This window comes from Platalea leucorodia (assembly GCF_965183815.1).
Source record: "Platalea leucorodia genome assembly, chromosome: 4".
In the NCBI taxonomy this organism is placed as follows: Eukaryota; Metazoa; Chordata; class Aves; order Pelecaniformes; family Threskiornithidae; genus Platalea; species Platalea leucorodia.
In genome coordinates, this window is record NC_138826.1 from 19,090,600 (window position 1) to 19,116,125 (window position 25,526).

The following is a 25,526-nucleotide window of genomic DNA, read 5'->3' on the forward strand; positions in this document are numbered from 1 at the left end:
AAATTTTATTTCCCTTTATAAACCTGAAAATTTATGAGAGATCATTTACATTCCAATAATAAACAAAAGTCAGATAGAATTTTATTTTTAATCATTTGACTTTTTAGTGATGGTCAGCATCTCCTAATTAGCAGTGGGTAAGCAGGTATGGCGTGCTGCTTGCCGATGGATATTGTGCCTGTGATCGTGAAAGTTCCCAGAACATTCATGATCACATGCACTTGGGCAAGATAAGATGCTACACAGTGTATCCAAGTCCACTCAGCTAACTTAAGCTTCATAAGCCTCAAAGTCCTGTATACAAAATGGGAATATGGGCCCTTAATTACTAGGTTGTGACAAACAACATCATTAAAAGCTGTTAGGTGCTAACAGAACCTGTTGATGGAAGGTAAAGGCCTCTAACAAGTGAAGTTACACATTGCTTTTCAAAGGGCACTACCAGAAACTGGAGTTTAAGAAAAGTAAGTTCAAATTGTCAGTTTAATTTTATTGGCATGGTGTCATCTCCACTTTGCTTGGCTTTGTTCCAGACTCTCACACAGTTCCTGGGGTGGTCTGTTTTAAATACCGACACTTATGACAAAATGAACAAGCTTGAAAACAGAAAAGACATTGCTCAGGAAATGCTTATGTACCAGACAAAGGCCACCCCTTCTGAAGTTGAATCTATACTGGTAAGTTTCTGTCCACAGTCACAAAATTAAAGTAGGAAATTTGCTACATATAAACTGAATTTCTTACTCATGTTTATTTTTAGAAATACAAGGAGAAATTAAATGTAAATAGTATAGAAGAATGTGATCAAAAGGATCTTATCAGGATTTTGGTAAGTCATTAAACTGAAAATTCTGGTAGCGTGTTTGTATCAGATAGTAACATGTCCTCATTATAGAAAAAGTTGTGTATAACCAAATCCTGATTAATACAATTGATTTTAGCTATCAGTTCCATAAGCTAGATGGAGTTGATTTAATAATACATCTTCAACCTCTTCAGTTCTTCTACGTGCAGATCCCACTGTTACCTACAGGGAAACATTCTGTCCCAAATATATGCCAACAAACTTGGATAGTCAGAGTTATATAGAAACATTTATATGAATTAACATTTCAAGTGTTTAACGTCTTTAAATATCCATGGGGACAGTGCTATACCTATAATTGAATTTATTTAATTCTGAAAATAAAAGAAGGGACATTGATGTAAGGGACATTGATTTAATGACAGTGACTTCACAGTGACGAAACAGATTTGACCTAATCAGTTAAAACTCTGCTACTACTAAAACGAAAATTAGTCACTTTCTTTTCCAGACTGTGCAGTCCTCTGGCTGCCTTAGTATTTCAGTCTAGAATGGGAGTGCCTTTTTGGAGGAAAACTTCTGTTTGGGTTCACTTAGTGCACTTCATTTTCTCTTGTGGAGCAGTCCTGGAGCACATGCACTGTCTTACTTTATCTGAAACAAAACTCAAAGTTGTGCTACAGGAAAACACTGAACGAACTCCCACTGTTAATGGATCAAAACAGAACTAGGCTGAAGAAAAAAGGTCAAAACCACACAAATCTGTTGACTTCCAGTACCAACCACCTCACATATTTCCTCCTATTACACCATATTTGCTAATGTAGACATAGCCATAGGGAAAAGATCTCATGAAACTATTTTTAGTTATGTACATGTGCATGCCAGAATGCAATGGTGTTAAGGTTTTACTGGCTCCCACAAAACAGATGCTTACACAGCTTATAAGTGGTGAAACCAAAAACCATCAACAGACTGTGTGTAGCTTCACATACCTTTTAAAGTAAACTTAATTTAGCTGCATGAAGAATTGCAAAAAATAATAGATAAACATTATAAAATCTCTCTACTCGTAGAGCTACAAGTGATTATTACGGTGCAGGCTCCAAATGTAAAAACATAATACTGGTATGAATTTTTAAATCTCCAAAAAGCAATTAAAATGAGTTCTCTCAATATTCTGGAGTCACAAATTCAAAGGTCTAATATATTGTGGACTGCCAAGGCTACATGCAAATGCTTTATCCTATTACAAGACCTGGAATCCCAGATAGCTAATGGGATAAAGCAGGTGTTTCTAGATCTGATGATTCACAAAGTAATGGGTCTTAAAACACCACTGCTCCATGTTTCCTTGTCCTTGACCTCAGATCCGAGTAGATATAAAGGAAAATCCCAGGGAGAAGGAAATACCTTTGCATGGATGTTCAGCTTTATTTGTTGAAATATTTGCGTACATTCAGTCATCTTTTTTCCTTATCCGTAAAATGGAGATCATTTCTAGACTACTATGGAGGAAGGGAGTAATTGTGATCATATAATCTATTTTTTGTGTTGCGTCAGACTTCCATGAATTAATTCTTGTTTGGATTGGGGCGCATCCTTTAAAATATCATACGGCTCTCCCTGGGCTTTGGGATATACAGACAAAAAGTGTTATAGAACAGTTCACTAATATCGCTATTACCAGTTACGCTATTCAACGTCAATCTATATAACGTATACAAAATAGGCAATTTAAATTTAGTACAGGTTTCTTAACTTTTGTATCCTCTGCATTTTAGAATTTAGTATAGGTTTTATGTAGGTTCTTCAGTACAAGGAAGAGCTGGCCTAAACTCTGTATCTGCCTTCCGAGAGAGAAAAATCCCTGAAGTGGCATCTAGACAGCTTCTAATGAAATTTAGTGCCTGGGGAAAAGATTATGCACTTACACAGTCCACTGCGTCTGGAATGATCCCTCATTTTCATCAGTGGTCAGGATTATTCAGAATAGACTGATGTAAACTACAGAAAGGCAATGACTAGGACAGAATCACCACCAATTACTGCACTAGAAAGTAAATTACTCTAAGGGATTTGAAGTAAGCCGTAATAACCATAAATACTATATACTTTGTACATTTAAGCATTGTAACAATTTTTACTTTATGCATATACTGAGATCATTCAAAGCCAAGCAGTCAAGAATCTACTGCAAGCAGACAAACAAGAACACAAATAAGATTTGTGAATTTTTACCTCTGATCTTGTAGGATTTTCCAGTCCACTTTCCATGTGCCAAATCAACCTTACAGGTTTGTCTATTAAGTGTATATAAGGTATCACAGACAAAGAGAGACTGTCACAGGAGACAGGGTAAGACAGACTAATTTTGAGAGTTGTTGTGGAGCAGAAAAAAACCACCAGCACTCCAGAGGTTAAAAAATGTACAGGAATGTTTGCTTGCCTATAGTCTCTCCAAGAGAAGACAAGGCTATGGGTAGGTAGGCATGCAAGCAAGTCTTGCTATTAAAAAAATAGTTATACTTTATCGTAAAAGTAACAAATGTTTTGTTCTAGACAGGTTGTTTCTGGTCACTATATGGTTCACTATTCATAAGATCCAAAAGGGAAGAACAACGCTTAGTAAGAATAGTTTTGGTCATGGCAAAGATGAACTGCAGCCTTGAGACCAGGCTAAAAGTGGGAGAATCATAGGATCATAGGACCAGGAAGGAGAAATTCCAAGGCCTGAGATTTATGAACTAAGGATATGTTGAGATGGTCATAACAGATTGTGTTAGAGTTCAGAGTAGGAAGAAACACCGTCTGGCCAAGACTTTTACCTGTCCTCTTTGAAAAGAAAGCAAGCAGTATCACAATTGTGTTTCATAACTTAATACACATTAGTTTGTACTGAAACCTGAGGCCTTTGAAGATATAGTAAGTATACTGTCCTTAGGCAATGTTTCTACTGAAGTCAGAAAAGAAAATAAAAAAGTTTTTCCAACTTTGTTCTTGCCAGAAAAACCGTTGTGTTTTTGACTTTTCCTAACAGAAAGAAGAATTACCTGATCCAAAAGATTTAGAACTGTATGAATTCCGCTTCAGTGACTTTCCCGTTACAGAGCATGGCCTGATAACTTGTGGAATACGACTGTTCTTTGAAATAAATGTTGTTGAAAAGTTCAAGGTCCCAGCTGAGGTCTGATTTATTTTGTGTGTTTATTTTAAGATAGAATAAAAACACATGGCTGTAGGTACTTTAATATAGGCATAGGCAATATTAAAATATTAGTGGTATGGTTAGCAATCTTCCATTCTTAATTAAACTTTTGCATGTTTGTCATAAAGACTTAAAACTAATCCTGAAATGGTGTGAGCTATGGAAGGAATTAAATCAACATGCATTTACATAAGAACAATTTGCTGTTTCCATGTTTAATTCAATGAAAAGCAATTATTTTCATAGAACTTGCACATTATTACAGTAATTTCATAGTATATTCCAGTAATTTTATAGGAATTCTATAATTTTGTTTCAGTTAACAGCACAGTCTTAATCACTTTTGTTCATAATAGGTCCTTACAAGATGGATGTACACAGTCAGGAAGGGTTATCGAGATATCACTTACCATAACTGGCGACATGGATTCAATGTGGGACAAACAATGTTTACTCTGCTGATGGTAATGTTGCTAATATTAACCTTACGTTCATTATTTAGTTTTCCTTTCAATTCCAACTCGAAAATTCAGGAAGGTACACACTCAGAATTGTCTGTTTTCTTTTACAGACAGGCAAAATAAAGAAATACTATACTGATCTAGAAGCCTTTGCCATGGTTGCTGCTGCTTTCTGCCATGACATTGATCACAGAGGGACCAATAACTTGTATCAGATGAAGTAAGTACAAATGCTAAAATATATGGATATGTAGTATTTTTAGTGGCAAATGAAAAAAAACATGTCAAAATTTGCAAAAATATAAGGTATATATTCCATAATCATCTGGCATGAATGAACATTTATCCAGCAACAGATTTCTGTCTCAGAGCATGTGTCATGAAAGCTGAAACACAAAATGCAAAAGTAGAATCTTAGAAGGATCTCCTGGAGCTGCAATTAATTTTCAAGAGAGACTAAGCTCTTCACAACGTTCGGATTGTAGCAGAGCCTCATGCACATGAGGCCACAAAGAAATGGGAAAAGTAAATTAAAATCCCTAACTGGATTACTGTTTTTCAAGACAGGGCATAAGCACTTTTCTGGAGAGGGATTCAGAATGTGCCATAGACAAGGGCCAGTTTAGAGGGAGCCAGAATTTAAGATGCATTCTTTTTATCTGTTTTCTACTGTCCGATTCGACTAGCTCAGTTGTTCCCTCCCAACTCAGTTTACTGATTGATGTAGGTAATTTCCTAAAATATAATCTCCTCATGTTATACAGGATTCTGAGCTAAAGAGCTTGTGTTCTGCCACTGGGTCCACATGCCAGTAAATTACACATCATGAGGTTAAGCTTTGCAATTCATGCTCCTTTTCGTTCTGAGAAAATATTCTAAAGGATTTCTCTGTGATTTTTCCCTTGTTTGTTATGAAACAATTCGTAGATGCTTGTTATAAAACAATATTAATTCATTTTGTTTTAAACTTACCTTTTTATTACAACATTACATATCATGGTGACACCCACTCTTCTCCTGAAGAGTGAACAATCTACCATTTAGTCTTTTATGTGGTCTGATAGGGCTTGTTTCTGTGTGCTAGCCAGAGAACACAGGCTTCTCAGAATGTCATAGGTGCCAGAAGATTATAACCATAATTTTCTGAGTACAGTTTCCCACCAACTGTATCTCCAGGATGATTAATCCTCTTCCTCTGACCCTGGATACACTCCTCTCAGGAGAGGCGTTTCAGCCTGCACGCTGGAGCAGTGACGTGAGGGGGTTTTCTGATTATTCTCAGGGATTCTCCAGGTGACGTAGGAGAATGACAGACGCTGATTCTTATTCAGCAGATTGCCGCTCATCCAAATAAGTTTAAGGGAGATTTTAAATCTTCCTAGCGTGGTCTGCCCTAGCTGAAAACCCTCTACATGAGGTCATACGCAGTAAAGCTATTTATAAAAGTTATCAGGCTTTACCACGACAGTCCTAATCACAAGTCAGAAAATACAGGTAGCACGTAGCAATCCACCTTGTGTTATCTGAATATGAATTCTCTCAGTGCCAGGAGGCACACAAGGCGCGACCATCGTTCTTCCACTTCGATCGGTCTGCGGCTGCGTGCTCTGGAGTCCCAAGGGCCACAGTGCAGTCTTCTGTTGGTTTTTTCCTCAAGACATGACCGATCCAGTTCCATCTCCTCCTCCTCACTTCATTACTGATTTTCTCCATATCTGCCATTTTGGTTTTTTTTTGAAAGTTGATGCTCGTCGTTTCTGCAGCTTTTTTTTTTTTTTTTCCAGGAGGAGGTAGTTGGCCTCCTGCCCAACCCCCATGACTTGGAGGGCCATGTGTTATCTGAGGAACGGAGTTATTAGCCAGGGGAAGAAAGGAGGAGAATACACTTCCAAACATGCAGAACCACCTGGAGCCTATGTAGATAGGACACTTCTCCCTTCCTCCCACCACCACAGTCTGACACAGGATTTCCTCTGCTTGAAGCTTAGCCCAACGTCAGAGGAAAGCTTTGACCTCTGTGATAAGACTGAATACACCTGAGCTGTCAGGACTTGCACAGTCCATAAAATGGTGATTTTGCGGGAGGGGAGGAGCCCAAGGGCATTAGAGAAATTGAAATCCATTATACTGTTACTTTAGATTTAACTTACTTACAGTAAGCTAGAATCACAGGGGACATGGCCCACAGTCATTACAGACAAACCAAGAGTTCAAAAGCTGTGCCACACAATAAATGCTAAAAGATGCATAAAGGTTATTTTTAAGGTACACAGAAGGTGTGTAGATTAAACAAACAGCAAAACTGAACGTGCAAGACAAAACAGAAGCATGTTTTAAAAAACACAATTTTTGAGTTTTGAAGCATCTAACCACGCCTTTGACTTTAGTGGGCACTGAACACCCAGTGCTCTCCAATTTCCATCATTAGTCACAGAGTGAAGGCAAGAAAGTATTTTTTTTGCTCTGCATCATACCAATAGTTAAGATATATAAAATATTGAACATGCAGATCAGAAGCATTTTAATCCTAAAAATCTGAATCCTGAATCAAAAATATTGCCTCCAAAATATTATAAACAATTGCTTCTTTTTCAACAGGTCAGCTGCTCCGCTGGCAAAACTTCACGGATCTTCAATTTTAGAAAGGCATCACCTAGAGTACAGTAAAACCCTACTGCAAGATGAGGTATGTCTGCATGAACCTTCTGCTCACACTGATCAACACAAAAGATCCAATTAAGTTATGATGTTCCAAATTTCACCATATCTCATTCATTCTTCTAGGTCCAGATTAAGAAATTATGCTAAAATTCAGAAGATTAAGCCAAACTCTTATGCATTGTCCACTTCTAGAGAAACATCAGTAATTCCACCAGAAACAGACTCACTCAAGATAGAAAAGCTTTTCCTCTGGGCCCCACTCACACTCCTCAGGTTTTTTCCACTTTCACAAAACAGCTGATGTTGAAACCAAAGCAGTAAATAAAATACATACATATACACAAAATGTTGTAATTAAACTGCTGCCCCTGGTTCAGGAGGTCTGAGTTCAGCTGCTGGCTCTGGCCGCTGAGGAGCAAAGGGATGGAGCTGTTTATGGAGGGTCCCCTTACCCCCAGGCCAGACTCCACACACACCTTACCTTGCTATAAAAGAAAAGGCGGTATCATGAGGCTCTGCTGCAGCTCCCATTACTGATCTTCCCTGAATTAGGCAGACGCACTCAGCTGCCCTTCCCCAGCAGCTGTGCAGGTGAGGCTCCACACCACAGTCTCCTCAGACTCAACAAAATGGCGGCAACGCAGCCCGCCAGGGCCCTCTGCTCCATGGAGCCCTGCTCCGCCGGCGGGGATCGGCCATCCCTCCCTCAGCGGTGCCTGGCTCTGTCCTGGCTACAAGGGAAGAGACTATTTACAACTCTTGACTACATATTTTGCAGGGAAGTAAGAGATTTAACAGGCAAGGTTTGAACACACGTGCCCCTTCCATCCCACTTGTTCGCAGTAGCGTGGCAGGTACCCACTTCCGCCCTCATTTTTCATTTTCTAATCCCTGTGGTGGTGCCATTTCCTGACCTTGTGAGGCCACAGAATAAATCCTTACACTAACCAGGAGCACAATGATCATGAAAACCCCAGAAGATTTATGATTTAAAAAAAAAACAGAATCCACCTTTACCTTTATTGATGGCGATGTACTTTTTCAAATGTGAGATGCCGGGGACTAACCCCTGCTCTTTGGCGGAGCAGTTGTCAGGCTCTCTGGAGGCTCTCAACAGCGGCATCGCTGCGCCCTGTGCTCTCACAGGTATCGTCCCCTCAGTTAAAGAAGGAAGGAAAACCAGGACACTTAGAAAAATGCTGTGTGATGCTCTCATTCCCTCTGCCTGAGGAAAAGGCCATTGCACTTAATATAGTAGGTCCCCAACAGCACCACAAGCAATTGTGCAGACCCAGGTTAACAGAAGGAAAAGGTGTCTACTGTTAAGCTTTAAAAAGTCTAGGAAAATGAGGCTTATGAAACGTGAACTGTAAAGAAATTATGAAGAACTGCCATTTCTTTACTAATTAGTGGAATACAGGTGGTTTTCTTTGGTTTTAATTTATATATGGCAACAGCAAGACTTGCAACTGTTTGAGTCACTGTGGATTTAGTTATTTGTGCAGCCTCTGGGAGCAGCATCTTAGATCCACCTACCATTCACACAGTTATTTAGCCATTTATTAGCCATGAATAAGGGCCATCTTTACTAATTGAATAATTTTTCATTTGTAGCATTATTTTAATTGAGGGACTGCAGTTGGCCAATTTTGTTATACTATTCTGAGACAATCTGTATAGTACAAACCAAAGTGTGTTATAAAAGGATCTGAATTCATAAACTTTCCATGTTGCAGAGTTTAAACATCTTCCAGAACCTAAATAAACGCCAGTTTGAAACTGTTCTACACTTATTTGAAGTTGCAATAATAGCAACTGACTTGGCTTTGTATTTCAAGTAAGTACTAAGTTCTGTATAACTTCCTATTGAAAAAAAAGTCAATCCTATACAATTTATAACTGTAGTTTTTAGTTGTTTATATGCAGAGTACAGAGCTATATTTAAAATTGTTATTAAGTCTAATTCTTGTAAAAACCCAAGCCATTCTCTGATTCATTATAAACTTACAAATTAGAGAACACATAAACGTGTATAATACTTAGTATACATTTAGTAGGTCATTCAAATATGCTTTTAGTTACAGCAAACACTGTATTTCAGAAGTATGGGTTCTGTAGCCTAATCGTAAGGTTGTGTGCACATGTGATATTTAGTGTACCATACTACAGTTACTCATACTAAATGGGAGTATGCTTATGACATGGAAATTAAGATGCTGGTTTAAAAACAAAACTGCAGACATCAACTGATCCCAGCGCTAAATACGCCAAAGACTCCAAATATCAGATCATCCATCCTGTTCCTAAGTTACTGACTTAATGTGCTTTTATAATGGGTATTTTCCTTAAAGATATATGGAGCCTTTTGTTTTGGTTCAGATGTCTTATGACTGGGACAATTTAAAGCCAGGAGACAGGAAAAAATTCAGTAAGTTGTTCAACAGCAGTTATTAAATTTTAGTGAACAGTAATTCAATTATTTCATTCATTCTAAATGCAAATTAAGCAATAGCATGACGCATTTATGTTTTTCAAAGTTCTTCTCAGTCAGGTCTTAGCACTTCTTCGGATTTTTGAGGGGAGGGAGTGGAAGAACTTTTAGCAGTATTTGCTTCACTTTTCCCAATTCATTATGTAACAGGAAGTAACAAACATGTAATACTAAAGAAGTAAGAATGTCATCCCAAACAGTTTAATATGAAGAGTTAGGAAATTGGTTATTTGTTTCTTTGTCAGGAATTCTGACATAATACTTCACGTACCAGTGATATATAGCAAAATCTAAATGTGCTAGGTAACCTGAAAAGTTTGAGTTCAACGGGAAGAAGGTGCCACTTTGATACTACTATGAATAGGATACTACTTTGGAAAAGCATAAACATCAGAAATATGGTTTTCTATTTCATTTTTAATGCAGGAACTTTTGTTCACTAATATATGCTTTATTGGAATGTTTTAACAGGAAAAGGACTATGTTTCAAAAGATTGTGGATGCAATTGAAAAAATGGAAACAGAAGAGGAGGCAATTAAATATATATCTATTGACCCAACCAAAAAAGAAGTCATCATGTAGGTGGTTAATATTTTACTCTTTATTCAATCAGTTATCTAGGACCAGATTTTAAAAGCATTTGGGCACCTAAACATGTAAATTAAGACTTGGTGTTATTGTCTGATGAAGAGCATAAACATGATTTTAAATTAGAAATAGATGTCTACAGTCTTCTCAAAATGTGCAAAATGTGCATCCATATGCATCTTACGTATCTAAATTCCTTAAAAAATCTAGACTTTTTTTTTTTCTATCATCATCCTAACTACACTCCTGTTTTGTTTCATGTTTTCAAAGGGCTATGATGATGACTGGATGTGACCTGTCTGCTATAACCAAGCCTTGGGAAGTGCAAAGTAAGGTAGGTACTTTTCGAACAGACAGTACTGCATTTGCTGTCTGTTTTACTGCCTATTTGGTGCATGACCATTTTAAAAAAATTACTTATTATCATTTGATATATATTTAAGTAGCTGCACCCAACTGTGTTCCCAGAAAACAACCTCTATTTTTCTGTCACTGTGAGTGTAAGGGCTCCATGATGCCTCTCCCCAACCACTCTACAGTTGTTCCACCCTTCTCTTCTTGTCCTTCAGCTAAAACTGGCATCCCCGATTCTGTCAGCTGTTATAGCTACCCTTAAGTATCACTTGGTTATTTTTGTGCTATCCAAATTTCGCTATTTGTCAGGTATTTTTGAGGTACAGATTTAACAGTATGATTTGAATTAATTGTCTGTTCTGTAGATCCTGGTGCCATTTCAAAGTAGCTTAAACACGCTAAAAATAAATTCTGTAATACAGTGTGACACTGCTTTGTACATAAGTACTTCAAGTACTTCAGTACTTATTGACCATCATGCTGAAGCTCATCAGTTAGCCTTACAGGAATAGGTTTTAACAATCAAAATAAAACTGCAAGATGCTTGTGGAGCCTTCTAAGTAATACACATTACAGGTACTAGAAGGTTCTGTTATGTTGCTAATATTGTCTTGTTCCTGTTGACAGTAATCTATTATTTACTCAGCATGCACCAGAATATTGGTAGAGATAATTTGCTGGAAAAAGCCTTGAGTACACCAGAGAGTGTCTGTAATTTTTGAAAGAAGCGCTTGACTATCTCTACAGGGATTAAAGAGTGGAACTCTATAGTGTTTGACCAAAACTCCCTATTTCTGGAGAACTTTTTAAACTACTCAAAGATAACACAGCTAGCAAGAAATAAAGTCCTCTCTTTGTGGAAGGGAAGTTAGTAATAATAGTTAAGTAGTAAATTGATAATACATTGATTTAAGCAGTAACATGCCAGTTCTTGGTTAATCAACATTTTCACATTTTCTGGAAAGCCTTGTTCTTTTATTTATTTATTTAAATTTACTGCTTTCTGCTGACACTTCCACTGAATTGTGATTATTCAGGTTGCCCTCATGGTTGCAAATGAATTCTGGGAGCAAGGTGACCTGGAACGAACTGTGCTACAGCAACAACCAATTGTAAGTACTAACTAATTTAACTGTGTTAAGCAATATTAACTGTTATTAAAACATGGAACAGATAGTGTTCCATGATGCTTACTAGATCATTATACCAAAAAGCATGATATCTACATAATCTAAATTACTGCTATTCTGTTCTAGCCTATGATGGACAGAAACAAAGGAGATGAACTACCTAAGCTCCAAGTTGGTTTCATAGATTTTGTGTGTACATTTGTGTACAAGGTAAGAATAATTTTTTTTGTTTTCCTGCTGCAGCAGTTCTGATGGCACAATTAGTGACAAACTGTTGCAGTTCAAAAATTCTAGACAGCAGCAGGACTCTTGGTCACAGGGTAAACAACTATCACAACCACCACAATTTTTCAATATTTTGTTACATAGAATTGCTCCCACAAAGCAAATTCAAGAGATGTGAAGCAAATTCATAAAAAGTGAAGATCTCAATGAAACTTGAGGGCACTGAGGTTTTGTTTCTACCTTGAAAAACTGAGTTAGATACTCCAGTCTGATTCTTCACAGTCCCATTTAATATAAGTATGCAACATATGGATGTTTACAGAAAGCAGTTAATGGCACAGCAAAGGGAATAGGAAACTCGCAATATTCTGGAAACTGATATTTGATAAATTTGACATTTGATATTGATAAAAAAGATATTCTATATCTTCAAGGCACTGAAATGCCAACATTATTAATCCCTGTCTAGCTTGTAATATTGTGCCAAAATGTCATGCGGAAAAGTGACATGTAATATTTTAACATCTTCAGATACATCCTCATCTGCTTGGAATATACTATTTGATACTAGACTTTTTTATTATATCCTGATACTGATAATCATATGATAAAATATCATGTATCATAGTTATAATTGCATTATATGAATCAGACTATCAAATGTGGGATTAGGGAAGATACTAAAATGTGCAGTGTATAATTCAGATCTTTTCTAACTGACTATGTGCACAATAGGACATTATTATCTCAACATGGTATTTCCAGTAATACGCCACTAACTGCATGGCCAAGAACATGCTCTCAAATGTGCACCAGCAGGTACTCAAACTATTTCTTTTAAAATTTTTTCTCTTCTACAGAAAACCAACTACCAGAGATGGAACAAGTGCTTGAAAAAAACGTGAAATCAAATAAAATTAATTAATCTAGCATACATACTGAATTAGATTTAACAGAAAAATAAAAGCTAATGTTTTCTCTGCAAAGCAGCAGTATTTCCACAAATTCAGACTTTACAAATCATCAGTGTTTACAAATTTCTAATTTACTAATTTAAATTGTTTGTATAGGAATTCTCGAGGTTTCACAAGGAAATTACACCTATGTTTGATGGTCTTCAAAACAACAGGGTTGAATGGAAAACACGAGCTGATGAATATGAAGAGAAGATGAAAGCTATTGAGGAACAAAAGAAAAAGGAAGAAGAAGCAGCTGCCAAAAAAGGTTAAGTAACTTCTAAGGTTTTCATTTATATATACTTGTAAGGCAGTCAACCTCTCTCTCTCTCTCTCTCTCTCTCTCTCTCTCAAATTCACACGTGCAGTGCACTTGTCCAATATTCTATTAAACTTTATACTAATGGTATGCGAGTTCCAAATTAGCTGTATCTTTACTTGGAGGAGGAGTAACTTCTAAAGATTACACAAATCCAGTACACTGATCTCATTTTCTAAACTGCAGCATTATAGAAAATATGACCATCACAAAAGTGAAGGGAATGTAAATTTTTTTTTGTCTTAAGACTTAAAACTGAATGTAATTAAACACTTACTTACTTATCTGTGAATGCTGTAATCACCTGAAATACTTAGAAATATATCAAAATTCTGTGTGGCATCAGCCCCAAATGTGTTCAGGTGCCTTGTTTAAGTTGAAAATGAAAAGCATAAGGAAAAGAGATGGGAATGGTTAGTGTGCATTTGGAACATAAAAAAGCAGTGCAAATCCCCACTTCTCTTCCAGGTTTAAGATAAAGCTCTTGGCTCTAGTTCCCTACCATCAGTTTCTTGGCTGAAAATATACTCACTCATATTAGAAATTTAACACTAATCTTCCTAAGACAGCCCAAGTCCTAAAATTGGGACTGTGTATGATAACCTAGAAGAGAATCTGATTTCATAGAAACTGAGAACCTATCACTCAAGTGTAAGAGTGAAATGCGCGAGTTATTTTTATTCTGTATTGCATGTGGAACAGCAGGTCAACAGCTCTGCCAATCAGCTGAGATGACTGAAAAGATTCAGAGATTAAAATGAAAACACATGATTACTATAGAATGATTTATTGTCAGCTAGTTTGAAGAAGAAAAGTTAGTTTACTCTCAGCGTGTTTCACATCTTTAAAACATAAAACAGTACTGAATAATTTATTAATCAGTGTCTGTGCGAAACAGGTGAGTATTCTTCACATTTCACACAAAAGAGAGGCCACTCAAGGCCACCCATCAAGTTACTGTCAGAGTGTGAAGTGGAACTAGAGAGTTATTGGCTCCTAAAATAAATACTAGGCTAAAATAAAAAAAAATGTTGTTGTAAAAAAGTACTGTAAGTTATACCATTTAATCAAAGCAGATTTTTGAAAGAGAAGTTTAATAAAATGAGTCGAATACTATTACTATAATAAAATTATAAGAAATATTTTGGCCTGCTCACACTGTGATACCACTTACACACACTTTCACAGAAATTATGCCCACCACATTGCCTCCCAAATTTATTTTTAAAGATAATTTTTTGCAATTAATCATATAATCTTATTTATTTAACATTAATTTATTGCTGAGAACTAGCTGGTTGTATGAACAAAGTACTCTTTCCTTACACTGGAATGTAAGCATCTGAACTTCACAGAAATACTGGCAGAAAAAAAAAAAAACAAACAACCCGGGACCTACACACAAACCTCTTTATACATTTGCTTTCTTGGCAAAGAGTATAGTTACTGAAGTCTGATCCTATGTCCTCTAGCATAAGGCTCTTAAACAAAAATTACGTTATACATTTAGGAAGACTCAGCTATTTCCACTCCCACTTGAAGTTAGGACCATCTTACAGCATTGGTATTTTGGAATCACTTAGTCACTCACTTAAGGAAAGCAGTATTTTCCCACAAGGAACCTTACACAGGCGAGCATGGACAGACTGATTTGCAGAAGCTAAGGCTCTGACCTTTGCATAACATAATTGGTATCACAAAATGTAAGTGAATTATTTTGCATCTTTTTAAATGTGCGCTGGAATGAGGCCATGCACATTTGTGAAGAACAGATCTGACATCGTCAAATCAAGGCCATGTAAATATATGGGTTTTTTAAGTCAGTTCATACAAACAATAATTTCATACATGCTGAACCACAGTGGTTTCTCTAGATCACACTCACCTGGCTGTTCTTAGCCATTCAGTAGACAGAAAACAAAAGAAACATATTTGCTGAACCACTACAGTGGAAAGTTCAGAACAGAACCTAAACCAGAATACAGTATTAAACTAAGAAAATAAGATACATAGCTAGTAACATAGTGTTGATTATATCCACAAATTACAGCGGGTAGGACACTGATTATGTGACATGTTTCAATGCAGGTGGAAAGGGTCGAAAATGACCTAGTAACATGGTGATCCACAGCTTTCAAATGTAAGTTTTAATTCTAATATTGGTATCTTACCTTAAATGAACCTGGAAACGCAATTTATTACATTGAAAGAATCTTAACTATGACCAATGAACATCTGTGGAATCATTTGAGAGAGACAGTAACAGAATCAGTAGCTACAGATAACAAACATAAAAAGCGTCTCTCTCTCTCTTAATTGGTAATTACAAAGGGATTCATGCAGGGTTGGATAAAGGCTTATACAATTAGGTCAAATTAAAGTTTTTGTATCATCTGCTTCAAAAATAGATTCACAGATTATATTGATCCAAGAGTTTATGTCTTTTGCATGGCTTGCATACCTCAGTTTTGTATGTGTGGGACAGAGTTATATATATTTAGCTACTGAAACTTTCCAGTCAGAGTGGTTCAGTGTGTGTTTGGTCCTTTGAGAAATGTTGGCATCAACTGCTACACTATATATACATATGTATATATAGCATGTGTTATTGTTTCTTATTCCATTTTCCCAGACAAGTCGTGAAACCACGTTCAGTTTTCAGAAGGTCAAACACACATAATATGCTTATCACAAAAGCAGCACTTTTTTAACAAGAAATTAGAGCAGCTAAAGTTAACAGAAAATACTCACTTTACTTCTCTGTTTTTTAGCTGAAAATGCAGCTGGAGGTGGTGGCGGAAGTGGAGAGGACGGAAAATCCAAAACGTGTATAATTTTGTAGTTCTTTGTCTCAGACACTGTTTCTGCTACAGAAAAGACATCTAGAGAGAACTTCAATGAGCCTCAGTGGATTTCTGCTTCGCATAGAATAGTATAGATCGATCTCTTAACAATCCTCTTAAACACCTGCCATTTGTTGGAAATAATTTTTAATGGAGTAAACAGTTACAATTGAAAACTGGAAAATTAAAAGAAAAAATAATGGTGCAAAATGAGTTAACTGTGCATTCTAGGTATTTTTTCATGTCACTCAATTTATATACAGTATTTTTATTAAAATATGTAACTTCTGCACACTATCCAGAAAAAACATAAATAATTTTGACAGACCTTATATGAAATTACTGAATGAAATCTAACATGTACTATTCAAACAAAAAATTGCAATTTTCATAACTTGTATATTTAGATTTTTATATTATGTGTATTTCCTTAATCTGGAAATGTCCTTTTCCTTCATTCTCAATATAAAGTTCTAGGGTAATCATCTCCTTCACTTTAGGAATACCCAACACAATTCCCTGGCTCATATCTATTAAACACAGGCCCATGGTACACAGTATTTTTTCAAAACTATCAAGGATAAATCTGTAAATTGTAGCCATAGCTCAGAGAAAACACTCTTCTGCCCATGTGCAAATGGCTCTGCCCACAGTTCCTAAACTGACCACCTTTTATTGTAAAAACCTAAAAAAGCAGATCATAAGCATCATACTTTGCATACCAGTAAGAGTTTACTAAGATACCTATACCAGTATATCTACAGCAGGATCTACATTCAAAGGCATTTTAAAAGGCTCATGTACTCCCAATGCACCTTTTTAAAAATGCAGTAAATGAAAGTCTTTGAAAACCAATGACCTGGCACCAATTTAATCTTGGGAGGGAGAGGACAGCAGAACTAGAGCACATCAGAATGCACATTACCTCCCTTTCTCCAACCAAGACGACAGACTGCACACAAATTAGCTCTTCATAAACAACAATCTCCCTACCAAAACCTTCTGTTGGAGAATGACAGAGTCCACTCCATACCTTCTATTCAGGTGTCATGCAGCCGGCTCCTCCTGCATATGAAGGAAGGAAAATGGCTACTATTTTATGCACAGATCTGAGTATTCACTTGAACCAGTTCCAAACCCAAGAGGAGATGGATGTCAAATGCAATTCCTGCAACAAACAAGTTTGACATGCGGACTCAATTCTGCCACTTTCATTCCTGTAAAGAAAGTAGACCCATACCTTTTTTTTTTTTTTCCCTCTGAAGGGCCCTCAGCATCCACAGAGAAGGGAGAATGATTGAATGATTTGCCATATTATATACCTTTGTAAAAATGCTCTACGAACATAGATACTGTGTACAACTATCACCCAAAATTAAAGGAATCCACAAAAAAAAATCCCACTTATTACATCCTTATTTATAAATGGGCCAAATATTTTATGAAAACTTACTTATGACATAAAACTGGGTATCATGTATGATTTTCTGTATTAAATGCAGATACTAAAGAAAGCTATTTCAAGGTTGTTTAATCATGTAATTTTATTCAAATTGTATTAAATGATGTATTTAATATGTATATTGTACCATTTCATAACTGTATTTTGAAGACCCAAAGAGGAGTTAGTTACCCAGAACACATAATATACAATACTTGAAGCAACAAATATAGCCACACATTTGACAAAAGCCCCTTTGGGCAAGTTGCATACACGTAAGCAGATTGCTGCAGACTGGATTTGACTCTCAACCAAGCTTGCAAGATGAGAAAGAATTAATCTTTAAATCCACCTTCTTACCTAAAGAAGCCTTCACGCAAGGCTACGTTTATTTCTTACTCAAGGACACCCTAAATATGTCCTTATACTGTCATCTATTATGTAAGTACAAACTGTTTAAAATGTAATTATATTAAGTAATACTTGTAAATAGAGTTCTCAACTTATTCATATGAATGCATGTAAAATGGCCATAAATACACTGCAACCATCTCCGCTCTTACATTTGCCACATCAAATACTTATTATGAATACCTTCTATAAATATATCTACAGTGGGAAGTACTTATCAAAATATATATTTTATACAACATTAACTTTCCTCAGATTAACATGAACATTTAATTTAAAACAAAAAAAAGTTTGTCCTTTATATCCCAAGTAATTTTCATCTGACAAAGAAAATAGCCACTGTAACTATCCATGTGCAGACTGTTTCTTTGGAAACATAAAATAAAGAATGTTTAAAGTTGTGTTGTAATTTGAAGAGGAAGATGAATCCAGTAAGTTTCACAAGCAATATACGTTCTTTACTTGTATATTTAGGATTACACTTTAAAGAAGGATTAACATTCAATCAATGTTAAGGAGATCAGAAACCATAGATAACATACGAGTCACATGTACATCTCCAGTAGAAAGACACACTGTTTATTTTTTACACCAAAAATTTCACCAACCAACCAGATTTTTATAAGTGGAATTATCAGTCACATCATATTATACCTAAAATTTAAAACAAAGTCACAATGAACTAAACTTTTCTATGGAGCAAGGGAGATATTTCAGATATGGTTTACTTAATTCAAGCAAAATACATATTTGATAAAAATCTAACTTCTCCAATAGCATTTGAAAATACTTACAGAGACTAATACCTGAATATTAAAGTCTACATGACCAATAAATTTAAGGCAATTAACTCTTGTTTCATAAATTAGAAATATGAATATATTAAAGTGTATAGCTTTAAACTAATAACAGAATCTTCCAAAATGTCCCTTTACAAAAATCTAACAACTGAAGTTTAGGATAAAATAAAAAGCAGCCAACTTCCTTAATGTATTGTCAATAAACTATATTCAACTTTGTTTACATCCTTCCTACTTTTAAGTTTGGGTGGCATAGATCTTTTTCACTGAGCTGAAAAAATTAGTTCTCTTATTTCATGAGTATACAGCCTACCACAATAAAAAGAAAGTTTTTAGACCTGAAGCCTTCTACAAAAATAATCTGCTGAGATGGTCCATATGAGTGACTGTAGAAAAGGTATGCTGGCAGAAAGAGGTCTCTGGTCCCTAATTACGACTGGATTTCCAGACTTGCATCTTGACAACTCATGAAGAAAATCAGCCTACATCAATTTCAAGTTTCAGAGAAACAAATCTTGAAAATACTCATCAAACTCCTCTTCCCTGTAAAAAAAAAAAAAAAAAACAAAGGTCAAAGACAGTTCTGCTTGGGATCTGTACCTAGGAGATAATCTTTGTATGAAAAAGATTCAGCAGACTTCTGATGAGAATTTGTAGCTGGTATAGACCATTTTGACTTATTCAATACATTCCAATACCCTTCACATTTCCCCGTCTGTGCAACAGCAGTGAGTTGACTGTTAGGATTTACTTCTAAGATAGTTAATGCCATGGTAGGACGTAAGACAACAGTGGAATGGTAGTGCCTTGACAAAGGTTTCCTCTCTAGTGTTGTGTATGTCTCCTCTTTAAAAAAAAACATACTTAGGTTCACTACATGGAAGGAGATCTGACATAACTTTAAATGTCAGAATATTCATTAAAACACTCAGGAAAAAAATCTCTGCCTTTTCAGTTCTGAATGGACACAGTATGTTTTACTAGCTACAAGTTCACTAGATCAAACTAACCGTGATTTTTCATCTGCTTCTTGTGGAGGACCTTTCCAAAAGTCAGCATCTGAAGGACCATCTTGTGCATCGCTGTTACCTGAATCTGTTAAAAAATTTAAAGTGCTTATGAGATAAATTTTAAAAGAATTTATCTTTTTTTTTTTTTTTTTTTTTACTTATTTAGATGGTATAATGCTAGGGGCAACAATTAATTGTAACCATGAGAATAAAAAGAACACTTTACTTTGCATAAATTAAAACTGGAAATGTTTTCCAATATTATTCAATACAGCATCAAAAAGACTCTTAGATACCACGAACCAGTATTTTGGCCAAACATAACAACAATCATGTCAAAACACTGATCTCGACACAACAGCAGCATAGCACTTTGCTCGTAAAATTAAGGGTTTATAATCACAAACCCATAATTACAATACAGTTTCAACTCATGATATTAAATGAATCAATTACTTTACTTCTACTTGAATGACAACTTTTATCGATTGTAACTTATCAGTGAAATTGTCAGAAAACATGGATTACTGCATAACTGTTTCATGTAAGTATACAGAAGGAGTGAAAACCAAAAAAAATCTCATTATCAGAAATATGCCCTGACCTAAAAAAACTCAGTCTTCCAACAGAGCTTTCCTAACAAAACAGAGACTTAGGGCATGGTCTGAGTCATAAGTAAAGCGCTTCAGGTCTTCCTGTATCTAGCTGGGAAAATGTAGGTGCTGAGGACATTCCTAAAAACATATAGCACAGTAAAGCCATCACTAGAAACACAGTAAAGCAATCAGTAACAACACTCAATCCCTTCTAGACAGTCTGCAGCAAGAATTGGCATGACCAGGAGATGGGGCTTGTTTCATCAAAAAAGAAACTGGGGACTGGAATTACTGAGACAGAGAGACAACCAGTGCCTGAAGAGTCACTGAGACTCTGAGCGCATCCACCCGCAACAAGTACGTCTCTGAGGTACTACAGGTGGTACCGGAAAAGACTTTAGTTAAAGCCTAGGATTTATTTAAAATCTATTAATTTTTTGAGTAGAGTACGCATTAGTATCATTCCCTGAAAGGAAATGTAGTAGTTATATCAGAAAAGTACTTTCTTTACACAGGACACATTTGCATACCTGGACCCATGCAATTATTAACAATGTACCTATTTTTGCACCCTCTCCTCTTTTCTGGAACAACCCAACCTCCCATCTTTCTGATTATTTCCATTCTGTTATCTGCCCACATTTTTATTCCTTACTTAAAAGATTTCCTCCTTAAAATTCCTTGCAGTTTTTCTCCAAGAATTTCTAAGTAATTATTTTGACCCTTCATATCTCTGCTTGTTTTCACACAGCATTCTTATCATCTTATACAATACTAAAACTGCCAGCAAATAAAACTACAACCAATGACAAATGACCATGAAATAACACAACTTATTACAAAAACATAAAATGCAGAAGATATTCAAATACTTTACCTTTATCAGAATTATCTGAATCTTCTGAAGAAACCTGATCTGGAAAGAAACACCATTTAAAAAATAGTAAGCTTATCTTGGTTTTATCCATTATCTTAAATTGTTTACAAGGATATTTCTATCACAATATATTACACATAAACATGTGCACATGCACGCACACACCATACAAAGAAAGAAAGCAAACACTGAACTAAAAAGATTATTTTTTGCATGAGTTCAAAGGTCATCAGTTTGAGCTCAAATACGTTATCCCGAGATCAGTGGTGTAAAAAGGTTATCTAACATTTCCAAAAGGCTTTCAACCCCAAAGCCTCAAGGAATTAAATACTTCACAACCCTTTCTGGTATGCAATATCCAAGATTGGACAACTTTTCCTTGCAATGCATGTTTTTCAAAAGGCTCTCCCTCTCTGTAAAATATAAGAAATTTATCTTTTTTCTTTTCCCCTCCAAATTTATCTTTTTTGTGCACCTCGGAAATTTTACCAAAGAAATTTATCTTTTTGACTACCTGTGTTACACAGTCAAGAAAATTACATATCTATATTTATATATAATTATATATCTATATCTATACATATGCAGCTACAGCAAAACTAAGATACAACTAACATATTTGAATATTTTAAAAATTGAAGGTCTAAAATTTAGATTTACCTTTATGGGTCTTTTTCTTGGATTTCTTTTTTGCTGAACAAGATAATTTTCTCTTCTTAATTTTTGGCTCTTTAGAGTTCAGTACAGCTGTGCCTCTTTTCTTGCGTGCTTTGACTTCTTTCCTCCTTTAAAAAAAATTAATGTACACCTTCTCTGTCATACTTACTCCTCAAGCAACAGTAAATCTTAAGTATTTAGTTCAGTCAAACAGTTGTCATTTCTTCTGAAACCTATCACTAGTTAAACTGAAAAAAATAATTTAGTTAAAATGAAAAGTGCTACAGAAACACTAGGGCTCTAGAGCTAAAGACAAAGGATAGGAAATGCTAAAGCTGCTAAAATGACAGAGGCAGGCAACAAAAACAGTGAATTGGTAATCAAAGATTAAATACAGAAAATAATTTTATAACATGCCAAATTCTTATTTACATTGAATTTTTTTTTCTTTTAGCTAATGATTTTGTGTATATGTAATGAGAAAAACACAGTTAATACAGGTTTTTAAATATATTTTCGTATTTGATAGCAACAAAACCTGACGCAGAAGAATCTCAAGCCTATGAACCTGCTGCAGACCAACAACCCATGTATTTTATTTTCAGCATTAGTTATATAGGCTTATTGTATGAACATAGGCTAACTTTTTCCTGCTTCTTTGGACAAAGAAGTCACTAAAATTGTTTCAAAGCAAGTATTACTCTACAATTGACAAAGAGAAAATGTTTGACCATGCTTATTCTGAATTCAAGTGGTTTTAAAATTTCAGTTCCAGAAAGAAGCAAGACAAATCAAACCAATCGCAGTTAGTTAATTCTCCTTCTTAATATGTGCCTACACAGTGCTTTAATGAAACTGAATATGAATTAACTTTTTAAATGGATTAATTAACTATCTTGGATATATCCATCTAGACGCACCTTTGATTTGTGTTACTTTAAAAAAGAAATCATTATTTCCTACTCAAAGGTTTCTTTTTCATATGCTTTTCAGATAATTGTATGGCTTCATTACTGAGCTGTACAACTAAGTTAATGACATATCAAGATTCAGAAAAATCATAAAAACTGAGTATCAATAGTTGTGGAATTCAGTAAGATTATAGAGAATAATAAAACACACATCAAATCCTAATGCACATGTTTTATAGGTTCAAAACTCACTATTTTTCTCTTCTATTAATAAGTGATTCTCAAAGAAGAACAAATACTCAAATTCAAAATTTCAAAGCACAGTCACTTGACTCACACATAAACCCACTATTTTTAAGACAAGGAAAAGCATTCCAGCTCTTTAACAAAGCAAGAGGGAAAATAAAAAAGACAGTGTTTTGCATAAACTTTCAGAAAAGAAAAATAATTACTGGGCTGAAATTCAGCAAAGGAAACTTTCATGGGGGTGGTGGTTTGAGGGGTTTTGTACTTTCATTAGCACAATAATATCTAACTCTCAACAGTGTCAAGACAGTGACTTCATAAGAACTCCAGAACAGAAGCTATTTCTGCATAAATGAAGTTCCTAATCATCTAGCTGAAGTTTTCTCCCTACTTGTTTTTCATCATAACTGTAATCTACCAATAATTCAGCCCCCATATTTTCAAAATATTTCATTACCGGTGATGAAAGTTTAGTTTGTAGGAACATTCTGGACATAGTCCTGAAAAAGAGAAAATGAGAACATGACACTCACATATTTGATAAGCATAATTAACAAAACTTATTAATACATATACAAAACTAGATAGAACACTATCTTTCAATTTCAGTAGCTTTTCCTTTAAAACAAAAGTTACAGTGTAATTGCAGCCAGGGTTGAGAAAAATACCATGATAAAGGTCTTCAGTACAAACTCAGATTTCACTAAACCTGGACAAAGATCACAGGTTTAGCACTGGCAAATCTTCATAAAAAAGTATCAGTGCTTATCACATACAGATATCCCATTTTATGGATCTTTGTGGACAGATCAAATTGTTCTACAATTATACTGAAGACCCCCGTAAGTCTCTTAAAGCTTTGCCAGAGACCAAGTGCTGCCACATGGAGTGTCTTGTTCACAAAAGAAAAAAACACCATTAGCTTGTTTTACACAAAGTAACTGTGTAAACTGTGGTAAGTTTAATTATATGATGAACATACCAAAATGTACATCATACTGAATAAGAAAATCCCACTCAAGAGACAAGACTGGAAAAGGAAGTGATTTAATTAAAGTTAGAATTTTTGGAAGAAAACATAGGTATTAAAAATAAAATTAGAGCTGAAGGTGTGCAAGAAGTTGTCTGGTGCAAAGCCCTAAGGACTCCTAAGCCATGTAATTAAGCAATGACAATGATGAAACCCTCCTTGTAATGCAGTATTGTCTGTTAAAAACAGACATGCTTGTATACAAAACAGCTTCTAATCAGTGATTCTAATTTTCTGACACCACCAATTATACAGCATGACGTGCTCAACATGTAACAACTTTGTCATACGTAGTGAAAATAGCCGTTCTCGCTAAATCAAGACCATCATACTACCTGTAATTAATTTAACAAAATTATCTCCTATTCAGCATTTTCCATGTTGCATGAAGTAATATAATTATCATTGGGTCTCACTCGATAGCTTTTAAAGCACAAGATATTTGTTTTCTTTTAAGTGTACATATCCTTGAAGGGCTGACTTACTCAATTTCACAAGTGCATTCCTCTTTTCACCATGCTCAACGTAACCAAAATTCACCTCCCAGCTCTTCAGGCCTTCTTTCTCATCACAGTGCTTATTTCCACAGGAAAACTGACCTTTAAAGAGGTCAAAAACAGCAAACCGTGGTTCAATGATTAACAAGCATAGGTCTGGGGTTGTTATATCCAGTTTTGCTCAGTTTTTGCTTTGTTTTCCATTTCTTTCAAATAAAAAAGCCCATATCCAAAAGTAACATCTAGATTAAGGAAACAGTAACAGATAATAACAAAGCAATCATTCATACTTGTCTAATATTACATATTTGCAAAGAAAGAATATAACTTGAACTGTGTTTTACAGTGTATAGATGAAGGCATATGTTATGAAATAATAAGCCTAATACTGAACTCTGAAGAAATGAATGTTACTAGAATACTTTCTATATCTTAAATGATTACTTAGCAGAGGCTGATGGATCAGGAGGTGTGATTCAGACATTCATCTTTGATGACATCAAACTATTCAAAGTATCACGTATGCACAAAATTAAGATTCCCATGTTCTTATGACCTTACTAGTCTACCTGATATACTGGACATACAATTTGTATTCTAATGACTTTCCATAAACACTTTACTTTTCTTTTAAGAAAAGGAAATCCAATTCTATGAGAAACTATATGGCAGCTTTAAAAGCTTCCTTGGGTTTATTATGTTAAATACAACACTAATTTTAAAACAATTTGCACATAATCAATGTTGTTTACACCACTGGGTTCCCAATATTGCAGTAATAAAGATAGTCCCTTTGCAGAAGACTGATTTGTACGCAGAGCTGGCAATAAGGATGTGTATTAATAGGCTCACCAGCAGGACCGTTGGTGAACGATTAACCTCAGAACATTCTGCATAAGCTGCTAACTAATGGATTGGCAGTGTCCTCAGATACTTCAGTTCTGCAGTGTAAAACCACTTCCAATGCTAACGCTTGAAGCAAAAAAAACCCCAGGACTCCCATTTAAA

General features: G+C 35.4%; 2 protein-coding genes across 3 annotated transcripts in view; one reads left to right on the forward strand and one right to left on the reverse strand.

The window, feature by feature from the left end:
* Positions 1-16,041, forward strand: part of PDE6C (phosphodiesterase 6C) — a gene marked incomplete at both ends in the record, with an annotated part of 29,955 nt that extends 13,914 nt beyond the window's left edge. The window contains 13 exons of the mRNA XM_082309998.1: positions 534-677; positions 761-829; positions 3,846-3,992; positions 4,370-4,477; positions 4,585-4,694; positions 7,073-7,160; positions 8,872-8,972; positions 10,098-10,205; positions 10,486-10,549; positions 11,607-11,681; positions 11,826-11,909; positions 12,995-13,148; positions 15,971-16,041. Coding sequence (XP_082166124.1) covers positions 534-677; positions 761-829; positions 3,846-3,992; positions 4,370-4,477; positions 4,585-4,694; positions 7,073-7,160; positions 8,872-8,972; positions 10,098-10,205; positions 10,486-10,549; positions 11,607-11,681; positions 11,826-11,909; positions 12,995-13,148; positions 15,971-16,041 — 1,323 coding nt within the window. The remainder of the gene's footprint in view (positions 1-533; positions 678-760; positions 830-3,845; positions 3,993-4,369; positions 4,478-4,584; positions 4,695-7,072; positions 7,161-8,871; positions 8,973-10,097; positions 10,206-10,485; positions 10,550-11,606; positions 11,682-11,825; positions 11,910-12,994; positions 13,149-15,970) is intronic.
* A 38-nt stretch (positions 16,042-16,079) lies between these two features.
* Positions 16,080-25,526, reverse strand: part of LOC309589629 (protein FRA10AC1 homolog) — a 28,307-nt gene continuing 18,860 nt past the window's right edge. Inside the window, exons 9-16 of one of the 2 annotated variants that reach the window (XR_014227962.1) lie at positions 24,507-24,620; positions 23,449-23,491; positions 21,838-21,962; positions 21,178-21,216; positions 19,705-19,789; positions 19,033-19,237; positions 17,076-17,210; positions 16,080-16,166 (exon numbers count right to left, since the gene is read on the reverse strand). Coding sequence is in view for 1 of the 2 variants with exons in the window: in XM_082309999.1 (XP_082166125.1) it covers positions 19,195-19,237; positions 19,705-19,789; positions 21,178-21,216; positions 21,838-21,962; positions 23,449-23,491; positions 24,507-24,620 (449 nt within the window). In the remaining variant the exon portion in view is untranslated. Of the gene's footprint in view, positions 16,167-17,075; positions 17,211-17,417; positions 19,238-19,704; positions 19,790-21,177; positions 21,217-21,837; positions 21,963-23,448; positions 23,492-24,506; positions 24,621-25,526 lie in introns of those variants that run through there. The other variant, XM_082309999.1, reaches the window with a different exon arrangement.